Source organism: Urocitellus parryii, chromosome 9 (assembly GCF_045843805.1).
Source record: "Urocitellus parryii isolate mUroPar1 chromosome 9, mUroPar1.hap1, whole genome shotgun sequence".
Taxonomy (NCBI): Eukaryota; Metazoa; Chordata; class Mammalia; order Rodentia; family Sciuridae; genus Urocitellus; species Urocitellus parryii.
In genome coordinates, this window is record NC_135539.1 from 62,821,277 (window position 1) to 62,834,348 (window position 13,072).

The following is a 13,072-nucleotide window of genomic DNA, read 5'->3' on the forward strand; positions in this document are numbered from 1 at the left end:
GGTGTCCTCTAACTCCACTGTGGACTCTCGCTTATGACAGTAGCATCCTATTGTATCCTACCTTGGATTATTCAAAGCACCTTCACAAAATGCATGTCACTTAATTACCTTAAAGTTTCCCTATGATACATGGAGACCATCCCTCATTCAGCCCTATTATGAACTGAATTGTGCCCTCTCCACCCAAAAAAGGTCCAATTTTGAAGCCCTAGCCACCAATGTGATGCATTTGGAGAGAGAGCCTTTAAGGACATAACTCGGGTTAAATGAGGCCACAAGGGCAGAGCTCAGATCCCATACCCTGATGCCCTTATCAACACCAGCTTTCTCCCCTTGACCCCATGTGCACACACCAAGAAAGGCCATTTGAGGTCACAGAGAATGGGTGACAGCAACTATGTGCAATCCAAGAAAAGAGCCCTCACCAGAAACCAATGCTGCTGGACCTGTGTCTGTGATGTCCAGCCTCCAGCAACATGAAAAACTAAATATCTGTTGTTTAAGCCCCCCAGCTGGTGGTAGTTTGTGATGACAGCTCAAGTAGATTAATATAAGTCCTATTTTTTAGATACTTAAGTTAGCCAAAAAAAAGAAAGAAAGAAAAAAGAAAATTCTTTGGCTACATTATAGAACAGGCCAGTGTGTGCATTTCCAATATAAGGAATTCCTGGGTGACATACTGGCTCCCCTTTATTAAGGAAGTATTGCTACAATCTTTCAAGAAAACTAAAGAAGTCACTGAATATTTAAGTAGCAGGAAATGAAAAATAGGTATCAAGCAGCACAAACAAGAATAACACAATTCAAAACAATCTTGAAAAACAAAGGCTCTTTTGCAAAGAGGGGTTTCATGAGAAAGAACATGCAACAATAGTTAACATTCATTTATTCAGTACATATTTCCTGGGCGCCTGCTATATACCAAGCACTGTTTTAGGCACTAACAATCTTGCATTGAAAGGACAGATCCGTTTTTCATTCTGATGTGGTTCATCTCCTAGTAAATGGACCTAGACTTGAGAAGTGGATAGAAAGGCAAATCCTTCTGAAAAAAAGGGGGGGGGGGTTAAGGAACCCTGTCAATTTATTTGTTTTCAAATTGGGCACCATGCTAGGCCATATCTTCACAAAGTTCATTCTGGGTGGAAGAAAACTCATAATGCAGCTGCTGAAGCAGTCAGCCAGAGCAGCATAGAGGCCAAGGTCTGGGAAGAGAAGGGAACCACTAAGCCAGCACAGATGGGAGGCCGGCAAGAGCTTGCAGGCAGACGTGGAGGTGCACCAGGCTCAGAGGGCAGGAAAGCACCCAGGCTGGAGATCTCTGCTATCATGAAGCAGGGACAGCCTCACATCCCATGTAAAGGTTTTCTTATTTTATCCTAAATGCAGTAAGGAGCCATTGACAGACTTTGAGGAAGAATGTGGCATAATCAGATATGTACTTTAGGAAGAATTTGCAAGAAACCATGTGAAAAATAGCCTGGAGCAGAGTGAGAGCAGTCAAGAGACTAGTCCAGAAAGCAAAGCAAGGGACAGGGACACATCCTAAATAAAGGGTGCAACAAGAAGGCTGGGGATATACCTCAGTTGGCAGAGTGCCTGCCTTGCATGCACAAGGCCCTGGGTTCAATCCCCCGCACCACAGAGGAGGAGGAAAAAAAAAAACAATAAACAGTGCAACAAGAAAGATAAAATATAAAGCACCAAACTGTCCATTCTTGGAGATACAAAAAATAGACTGAAAATGACATGGATGATCTTGGCCTTCATGTTTAAGAGGTAGAATATTTAGACATATGAAATACTAATTAAAACCATAAAGCGGGCTATGATGTGTGCACTGAGTGGCACAAAGGACAGCACAAGGCACAAGGCACTGCAATAATCCAGAGACCAGGAAGAAGGCTGGAGCTGGTATTTGTGCGTCTGGGATCGGAGGGCTGGGATATCTGTTACTGAAGTGAGAAACTGTCCTAAACAACAGGAATGATTCATGGAAAAGTCCAGAACCAAGTAGCCAGGCCTAAAAGAAATGGACAGAGTTGACAAAGCTAAGGTGGAAAATAATTTAGGAGCAATTGGGGAGGATCTTCAGAGATAGAATGAAAGGGTTCAGGAGAGATTAGGCTTGATCCTACTCAAAATGGAGGTCCAGGATGGTTTGTTAGTGAGTCATAATGAAAGTCCTGAAAAAAGAGATATACCAGAAAGATTTAGCTGGTAATGGTGTTTAAGACACAAGGAGCACAAAGCACCTGGAAGGAGATAAGATCACTTAGGAGGCTACTGCAGGAACTCAGTGCAACTGAGAGGAAAGGAATGGGAAAAAGGTCTTCACAAGAGGAAGATCTTTGGAAATCAAATCAATCGTCTGCCCCTCCTTAATCTCTCATTTACAAGAAGTTGCATGTGCTAATTCCATGACCATGAGGCATCTTCCCAAAGCTTCTCTCCAGAAGATGTCATCTGATAACCACAACTCTTGGGTTAGCCATGCACAAGCCATTACTGGTCTGGGACATATTTGTTCCTTTAAGTGACTGGGGTTAGAAAATTGAGGATAAAAAAGAAGAGATCAGCCTTTGAAGTTCTGCCCTACATGGAAAAATAAAGCAAAACCAGGTGTAAAGTAAACCACGAATTGGAAAGGACCAAGAGGTCATTTTCCATACGTTGTTCTCATGAAAGTCTAAGTATTCCTTCTGGAAATCCTTTCCTTTGGTAGAGATTGTTCAGAGCATCTTATTGGATGCTATGTGTCAGAGTGATCAAAAAATGAATGAAGTATTCATCCATGTGTTAGATATTATAAGAAAAACATAGACTATTGCTCTATTGCTTTTTTTTCACATATTTGATCTCTGATTTAAAGATACTGCTACTGATGGATCCACTATATTGCTTGGGACTGCATTGGAGTTACTGGTCACAATGAGTTGGAGGCAAGGTACAGTCCATTAAAACAACATAGAGATTCCCTCAGTAAAGCGATGAATCTTCAAGGGCTCACATCTTAACAATTGACCTCATAATTAGTCATCTATGTCAATCAGCCTAGTTATAACACAAATACCAGTCTATTCTCTTTTCAAACTACTTCGTGTATTAGACTTAGCTACTCAAAATCAGAAGCTTTCATTTAAAATTTTCATTAGTTATCAAAGTTGTTTCTTGTACATGGGAAAAAATTAGAAGTCTGTTTCCATGTTAAATGCTATTCTAATTCCTACATTTCTCCACTTAAAAATTAAAAAAAAAACTTTCAATGTTTGCCGAATATAAAAAGAAAACCTCCTATGTCAGTTGTTCAGATTCATATAAGACCTAATTGCCTCCTACAAGATAATTTTGCCACCCGTTTACAATTAACATGCATTTCTCATGCATGAGTTGACCCAATTACATAACAAATTTTGCCTTTGGGGATTTCTCTTGACTGCTTGTCTTCTGTCCACCGTACAACTCAATTTCACACTGTCAGCAGCCTGAACATGGTTACAGTCAGTCTCTGTCAAAATGATTTATTTAAATTACAAACAGAGACCAAATCCCTAGATAATCATCTCTACCCTCACATGCTCACCCTTACATTCAACCTAACTTTGAATCAAATCTTTTAATAGTCTGTAGACACTGTATTCAATTATTACATAATGTTTAGTTCTAATAATCTAATATTTCTGAAGCTAACTCATAAAATTTCAGGAAACTAAATCAGCAGTATCAATGCAAACTTATTAACGGGCATATAATTTATTTTAAATTCCAAGAAGTCAATTAAAAATTATGTGGCTGTTATCAAAAAACAGTTAAAAGTAATTACACTTCAGGATCAAATTACTGAAAGATTTTTTTTCTATAATGTTAAAAAAAAGCTCCAATCTTAGCTTTTCTTGTAAAGCAAGCAAGTATTTCTTATAAATGGATACACTGGATTGAAAATGATAGCAAAAAAAAAAGGGTATTTAGGAAACAGGATGTATAACCAAAATTATAGACAAGGCAAAGAATACAACAGTGGTAAGAACACTGATCTAAGAGGGTACAGCCAGACACACAGCAGAGTCATGTAAAAATACTCCCTGTGTATATCAAGAACAAGCACAAATCCTGACAAATCAAATAATGATCCACTTACTATTTCAGTCGGGCTGTAAAATGTATCATTTTCTCATTGGGTATTTTTCTCCCTTTTTCACCTGATATTCTTCTTCCCCCCCCCAAATAAATGAGAAAATAAACACCTAGTTTTTACCCACAGCACAAAGTCTGTAAAAGTCTCCTGGGGTTCGACTTTACCATTTTATATCACAATTGATCCCCAGGCTGTCTCAGCTAATTGAAAGTGCAGCTTATATGGGTGTGTAAACAGGCAGAAGAAAATGCATCAATAATCTCTGTCAGGCTACACTGGGTACCTTGGATGCCTGGCAAGGATGCTGCTACACATCCTGCTCCGGGCACCTGTATATAAACCTGAAGGTGAACCACTCAAAACTAGAGAAATGCCTTTAGAATTACCCACACAGGCTAGAGCTAGAATAACAAGAGATAAACGGTTTTATAAAACTCCCCAAGGACATAGCATTCTCCAATTCTTATTTGTACACTGTCCTTTAAGAACATTTTCCTAAAACATTGTTAAAGGAAATGCAAAGACGGGGCTGGCCATGTGGCTCAATGGTAAGAGCACCACGTGCCTAGCATGCACAAATCTGAGGATTCAATCTCGGCACTACAAATAATAATAGTAACAAAATAAAATGATCCATAGAATTTGGGACCTAGAAGGAGGATATGATTAAGTGATTTAACCATGAAAAATCTGTTGATGCTGTCCACAAAGGCTGTCAGGCTGCATTCTGTTGAAGTGATGCATCTGAAGCAAAATTGGAACTTCTGAATAATATCTTTAATTAAATGGTTTGACTGGATATCCTGATTTCCCATAAAAATCTGTTTGCAAGTCCAATACTCTATTTTCATAAATAACCTCTATTAAACTCCACCTGAATAGTAATATTTTGAATAAGATGAAGACAATCTTGTAGAACAAAATTGGAAAATAAAAGAACAATTCTTTATTTCAGAAGCCAAGTTCTATTTCTTCCCAACCATTAAATAAATTCTAAAATCATACCTCTTCTCTTTTTCTTTCTATAGCTATTCTGAGTAACATAGCAGAAGAATTTTAAATTGCAGGATTTAATAAATCTCCCTTGTTCAATACGCTGTCATTATAGGTTCCATAAGAAAGAAGGCAGGGCTAACCCACTCTCACCTCTTTTATTACACACAATTTGAAATTTATAGTTGTACTTTATCCCACACTTCAGTAACATATGCAGACTGAGGGGGCATATCCCAATGATTTCAAATCCTTCACAAATGAATGTGAAAGTGACTGAAAAAAAATTCATAACATTGACACAGACACAAGCAATCAAAAATGCCCATTCATCCATAACATATTACCCAAAACACCTAGGAGTTGTCACTGCTTTATGTCTTTATACTTCCATTAGTCCAAGGGGGACTAATGGCAGTTTAGAATGAGCCATATAATATTTAAAGATAAAATGGACGAAAAATATATAAGAACATGGAACAAAGGGGGAAATAAAGATCATGAAGACACTTTAGTTAACCCACCTAGATCAACACGTATTGCACTTGGAGTTCTAATTAAGACTCACAAATCTCACATCCCTTAGGATGTTCAAGATGAGTCAGCTCCCTCCCAGCATCTCCAGCAAGAAGATACTGGGGTTTTCCCAATCTAGATACTTTCATACCTTCTTCCTCTTAAAACAGACACAATCTAGGCCCTGTCAAACCTATCTGGGTTTGAGCCAATATTGTTCCCCAGGTGGATGGAAAACCAGACTAACCAAAGTATGACTTTCAGATCAATCCCCAATTTCTTACAGGAAAAGATCTTTTAGTAATATGGAAAACCCAGTGAGGTAATGGGAAAAGTTTATGAAGTTAGAAGCTTAGAAATGAATAATAAATTTTCTAGACCTCAGAATAATTGACAGCCTCCCTTTCTCAGGAGTAGGTCCTGAACAGTAACATTGTGAAATCTACGTATTTTTTACTGTTACCCAAATGTTAAGAAGCCTCACAGTGACTAAAAGAAGTCTGCTAAGGTTGCTAACATCAAGACACCACAAAACAATGTTTTTTAAAAAAATATCTAAATTATATGCTTTAAAAATTTAGCATTCTCTAAATTGTAGGCTTAATCTAATTGGGGCTTTATACATAACGCTATGTATATGATAAATATAGATTAATACATACCTGTGTCATAAGGCATCTTTGCATATTTAAGAAGGGATCTGGCTATGACCTCTGATATTGAATAAAATGTATATGCCTGCTAATGATAAAGGATGGAAATGTGATCAGTTCTGTTCTACTTAAATATGAATATTGACTTAATTTGAATATAAATGAAAAGGCTTACCTTGGAATCCACTGCAATCTTTCCAGTAGCTGTCATGTAGATGTCTTGAGTAGAAATGTTGGATTCTTTTTGAAATAAATTTCTATGATAGTTGAAGACTTACGATACAACTTTGCTTTTTACAGCATTGCTTTTATTTTTTTTAATTTCCAAAAATTATCAAAAGAAAGAAATGCTACTGAATGTCACTGCTTGTGGAATGTGTCTCTGATTTGCATTTTTAAAAGCAAAAGTGGATTTTTAAGGAAAGAATAAAGGGGAAGGAAGACGAGAAGAGTGATCTTCACTGTTCATGATTGGCAGGTTGTTGGAATGCAGTAGGAAAACTAAGTGACAAATGTTATGAATCTTTAAAATTCAACTCTTTCTCTTCAAAGGAAAAAGCCCTTACTAATATAAAATGCCCATTTAAAGACCAAACAATGGGTAAACCTTAGGGTATATGATTTAAAAAAAAAAAAAAACAGTGTGCTGTTCTTCCTCCCACTCCCTAAATTCATTTTTTTTAGACATCAAATGTTTTGTTTTTTAACTTTGGACAATTAAAATTTTTTTCTCAAATCATGTGACACACAAAATCCACTTCTCATGAAAAGCGGTATAAGTTTTGCATGTTTGCTTCTAATTTTATCACGCAGCTATTGATTTTCATTCATATTTCCTCTTGGATATCTATCACTGAATTAATTTTGTAGAAAAATAAATTTGGGTACATTTCATACAGTACTTTGGAAGAAACAATCACACATATGAGTTACAAAAAATTAAGAATGAATCATTTAGCCACCTTTAATAAGTACTAAACCAACACTTTCCTGTCTCTAATATGTTTTAAACTTCTGTGAGTCCCAATTTTCTTTTTAAAGGAAAACATAGTACCCAGAAAGATGCAGCTTTCGTAAGTACATACATAAATGTTTATCTCCAAAATTAGATAGAATGCATGATTCAACACATATCTAATTTAAAGTATTAAGCTATCCATACATGTAATTAGCAAATGTAAGATTCTTCAAGATAACTTAACCTTTTATGTATATTTTGCATGTTTAGCCACAAGGAAAAAAAAACTTTTTTAAACTTAGTTATAAAAATCCTATTTTGGAAAGATTCAGAAGCTGAGAACTATTTAAAATGTAGTAAGATAGTGCATGACAGTAACTGATAGGCTCTAGATGGCGGTGAAGTCGGAGGGAAGGGATCTCACAGGCGCAGTTGTTTGACACCACAACAACATATACTCCTCCAAGACACCCAGACTCACACTGCCCTCCACAAACACACTCTAGAGCTGCCAAGTCACGAAGCCGCAGGCACCTACATTACTGATTTGTTCCTGCGTCCTCTTCAGCCGCTGCAATTCCGGAGTGTCTGTTACAATGCTGAAGCCCCTCCCTTTGCTTTCTTCAAAATCTCTTTTGTACTTGACCTAAGAAGGAGGAAGAAAATAAAAGGGGAGAAAAATGAAAAAAGAAAAGTAAATAGATGAATCACAAATCCCATCCAGGACAGACAAGAGCCCAAGAAGATGCTAGGATTGGAAGCAATGCCCACAAACACAGGTCTCAGCAAGAGGGACCCTGAAACTTAGCAGCACATAGCCAGGCCACCTGGTTTATGTCCCAGCAACTCCACCTACTATCTGTGCAATCTCAGGCAAGTTACTTCATCATTCTGGGCCTTAGTGGTCTTATCTGTCAAACGGTGACAACAAGAGAAGCAATATAATTGGTTGTAGGAATAGGATCAAATGATTCCATGCATGTACGTGGCTGATGGGAACAGGTAACTAATAGTTATCATCATCCTCAATATTAATACTATTACTGGAAAAACAAAGTTAAATCTTCTCCCCTCAGGCCTGTCTTGTCAATGACAAAGCATTGTCCTGAGCTTGAACTGTTCTCTGAATAAAGGACACAAACAAAATAAACAGTCCTGTACCTAAGTTCTTCTCACTCTAGCTCACAAGGCAAAGCATATGGACACTATTACACAAAGCCACACCGCCAGATGGCGAGTATATAATTCTTATGAAAATATTTATAAAATAGGCCACACCTCGGGACTTAAGAAGCCTCCAATAAAGCTGGGAATGGAACCACCATTTGACCCAACTATTCCCCTTCTCGGTGTATTCCCTAAAGACCTAAAAAGAGCATACTACAGGGACACTGCTACATTGATGTTCATAGCAGCACAATTCACAATAGCAAGACTGTGGAACCAACCTAGATGCCCTTCAATAGATGAATGGATAAAAAAAAAAAAATGTGGCATTTATACACAATGGAGTATTACTCAGCACTAAAAAATGACAAAATCATGGCATTTGCAGGGAAATGGATGGCATTAGAGCAGATTATGCTACGTGAAGCCAGCCAATCCCTAAAAAACAAATGCCAAATGTCTTCTTTGATATAAGGAGAGTAACTAAGAACAGAGTAGGGACGAAGAGCATGAGAAGAAGATTAACATTAAACAGGGATGAGAGGTGGGAGGGAAAGGGAGAGAGAATGGAAATGGAAGGAGACCCTCAGGGGTATACAAAATTACATACAAGAGGAAGTGAGGGGAAAAGGAAAAAATACAAGGGGGAGAAATGAATTACAGTAGAGGGGGTAGGAAGAGGGGAGGGGAGGGGAGGGGAGGGGAGGGGAGGGGGGATAGTAGAGGATAGGAAAGGCAGCAGAATACACAGACACTAGTATGGCAATATGTAAATCAATGGATGTGTAACCGATGTGATTCTGCAATCTGTATACGGGGTAAAAATGGGAGTTCATAACCCACTTGAATCAAAGTGTGAAATATGATATGTCAAGAGCTTTGTAATGTTTTGAACAACCAACAATAAAAATTAAAAAAAAAAGAAGCCTCCAATACATGCCCTTGGCAGAGTGTATGCCGAGGTACCTATGATTTTCTTCCCAGTGTTTTGATCCACTTTCTTCCTAGTAACAGCACAGTAAGGTTGAATTTTACTGAAATTTACTGGGACGGTCATTGCTTCATCCTACTGGGTCCGATCTCATGTTACTAGCATAACAGCTAAATATTCTGCCTGTTAATGACTCAGACAGTTGTATCACTTTGTTCTTATTTTCTTAAGCCTAAATATCAAGGAGTATGGAAACAGATTTTGATGGCAATAGAATCCCCTTTTTAAGTTCAGAATTACAAGGCTCAAACTGACACTCAAAAGTAAACTTACGGGGCTGGGGTTATGGCTCAGTGGTAGAGCACTTGCCTTGTCTGTGTGGGGCCCTGGGTTAGATCCTCAGCACCACATAAATAAACAAAATAAACATACTGTGTTCATCTGAAACTAAATAATAAGAAGAAGAAACATAAAAAATGGGGTTCTGTAAGTGAAGATTCTGTATAAGTTTGAAAAGTTCACTTAGGAGATCATGGAGCTACTTTTTTTTGTTGAGCACATCTGTACTTAATTAAATACTTAATTTGTAACAGTGGTCCACTTTATGCTTTGAATATAGCCCTTGCTGCTCTGCCACTGCAACTTATTTTTAAAAGGGACATGTAGAAAAGATAGTGGAATGAGACGACATCATCACCCTAGGTATGTGTATGAGGACACAACCAGAGACATGAAAAATCATGCTCCATTTGTGTACTATGAATTGAAATGCATTCTGTTGTCATGTATAACTAATTAGAATGAATGAAGGAAGAAAGGAAGGATTGAATGAATGAATAAATAAATAATATGTTTCTTTCTCTTCCTCTTTCCCTCCCCCTCCCTCATCTCTCCTACCCTCAATCTTGGGAAAAGAAAACAGGATTATCTTTCTTCCTCATTCTAGGCAATTTATCTGTTCCTGAATCCAGACTTTCCAGGATGGCACCAGAAGATCTCAGAAATGACTATCTTCCAAATTAACAAGGGAATTACAACTCCAACAGAGAACATGTGGAATGTAGCCTTTGAATCTCCTCTTTAAAAGCCCCCTGCCCCACTGGGGCACAGAATCACAGCCTCTGGGACAGGAGTCCCCTGTGTTTCTCCTTTGCTAACAAAGCCATAAAGCTTTTTCCTTTTTGTCAAAACCGCATCCTCATCATTGGATTGGCATCGGGGGACAAGAACCTAAGCTTCTGCAACTGAAATACTAAAACACTCACTTTATTCCCATAAATAAAAGGTCCAATAAATTGCAATATTTTTATTCCAGAGAAAATGCTGAGTGAGTTGAACCCTCTAACCTTCAATCTCCCTGCCACATGTGAAGACACAAACACTGGCACTTTCTCAGAGTTTTATGCCTAACTAAGCAGAGAAGCTATTTAGCTTGACTGGTCATAAGCCCTAGCGTGCAGGACCATAAAATAATAAAAGTAAGAGAGATGACAAGATTGTGCTGGCGGTGTTAGGGAACAGATAGATGTGGATGGTGAGAACAGGAGGTTAAGGGAATAATTCTATAAAATGGGCCCACAGTGCTGACCCCCCACGTGCTTTCTTTTCCAAGAAGCAATTTACCTGCCACCCTGCCTGGCCTAAGTGGACTGGTTATGACACGTTCTTCAGTAAACTACCTGTCACACTGCAAGAGAAATGCAGGCCCCAAATAATGTTGACAAGAGGAACCCAAGTTACCCTGAAGGGGGAGACTTTTTGTGACTAGATCCTGAAAATCTGGAGATAAGGATAATTCCTCCTAATCATAAAAATCTGTAAGAACGTATGGTTAAGAATCCAATTAGAGCTGGTCAGCATGGTCAAGGCAACGTAAAGTTGCCATGACTGTGGGGACTCTGCTGTCCGTCAAAAGTCAAGAGGTGAATGTAGGTGGGACTCTCTGTAAACTTCTCTGGGATCCCCAATAAAACTGGAATGCAGAAGAGGCACACGGTCCCTCTCCTCTCTGAGAGGACCCACTCTCTCCCTTGAGAGTGTTCCCTTCCCCTTTTCCTATCCCTTCAATAAACTCATTCGAGTTACTCTCAGCAACAGGTCTGAAATATTTCTGACTTGATTGCAAGAATTGGTGTTTGAACTTAAGAAATAAAAGCAAGAACCAATACATGTGACAGCATTAAATTAAAAGGTTCTGGTCAGTAACAAAAATATGAAGAGTATGAAGACAGCCTAAGAATGGGAGAAAATGTTTGCCAGATATTTTTTCCAACAGAGGATTAATCACCACAATATATAAAGAATTCAAAAACAAAACAGTACCAAAAAAAAAAAAAAAAACAAAAAAAAAACCTGACAACCCACTTAACAAATGGGAAAAAGAACTAAAGGGACATTTTGCAAGAGAAGAAATTCAAATGGCCACCACATATATGAAAACATGTTCAACATCCTTAGTAATTAGGAAGATATAAATTAAAACTACACTGAGATTTCATACTAGCACAATCAGAACGGCAATCATCAAGAATACAAATAAAGGGCTGGGGATGTGGCTCAAGCGGTAACACTCTCGCCTGGCATGCGCTGGGCACTGGGTTCGATCCTCAGCACCACATAAAAATAAAATAAAGATGTTGTGTCCACCAAAAACTGAAAAAAAAAAAAGAATTGGTGTTTGAAGAGGGGGGGGTCTTTGCATTGCCTCAGTTTCTCAGAAGGACCCAGCTCTGTAATGGCCGCAGACATGGAAATGTAAGAAGAAGAGTCTATCAGACAAATCTTAACATCCCTAAAGCCAGTTTCAGAGAAAGCACCATCACGTATTCTTTTTGATACCTGTTTCACCTTTTAAAATAGCAATGTGCAAAGAAAGAGGAAAAAAAAGAAAAAAAAAAACACATTCAATTCTAGAATCACAATTTGGAGCCGACTACCATTTGGCAATCTTTGCCACATTCATGAGACACATGAGAATCCTTTGATTCGGGCTTGCTTAGATAAGTGACTAGTTTTGAAAAGTGTAAAATGATCTCTATAAATGGTTCACAGCATTCTAAAAGATATTTATTCCTTTTCAATGGTGGGGTACACAACCAAACCTCATGTGTTCAGTACCAACCCACCAGCATTTCTTTATTACATGGGGTAGGAGCCTTGGAGACATTAGTCAGCCGTCTTTTCCATACTCCCACCCACTGACACCCTATCTACAGAGCCTTGGCTCACCAGAGTTGCTCAATAAATGTTTCAGAAAGTGAAGGGAGAGAAAGAGAAAGGAAGAAGGAGAGAGAGAGAGAGAGAGAGAGAGAGAGAGAGAGAGAGAAGGAATTGAAGCCAAGAGGGAGGGACTGCTTGCCAGATCTACAGGTAAGAGAGGAAATTCATACTTAGGAAATGGAAAATGGCTTCACTTGGCTGGAACAACTGGTGGAAAAGAGGGATTCTGGGGAGAGTGGGTAAAGGCCAGGACATTCCGCTAAGACTCATAGCTCTAAATAGATTTTGAAACAAATTGCAAGCCAAGTTGCTTTTAAAAATTAACATTAGCATAGTAAATATTTATTAAGCCTTCTATAAGCTTCCCTTGGAATCCCTGCCTCTTAAGCCAGCAAAAAAAAAAAAAAAAAAAAAAAAAAAACCTTTCCTTCCCCTGTGTCCAGCCTTGGATATGGAAGAATCATCTCTGGTCTCTTAGAAAGTGATTCACAGTGATTCCA

At 38.3% G+C, this 13,072-nt stretch overlaps 1 protein-coding gene across 2 annotated transcripts in view; it reads right to left on the reverse strand.

Moving 5' to 3' along the window:
* The window catches only part of Nebl (nebulette), a 327,715-nt gene that overhangs the window by 137,070 nt on the left and 177,573 nt on the right, over positions 1-13,072 (reverse strand). For both annotated transcript variants that reach the window (XM_026402385.2, XM_077802715.1), the window contains exon 4: positions 7,794-7,901. In XM_026402385.2, the coding sequence (XP_026258170.1) occupies positions 7,794-7,901 (108 nt within the window). The remainder of the gene's footprint in view (positions 1-7,793; positions 7,902-13,072) is intronic.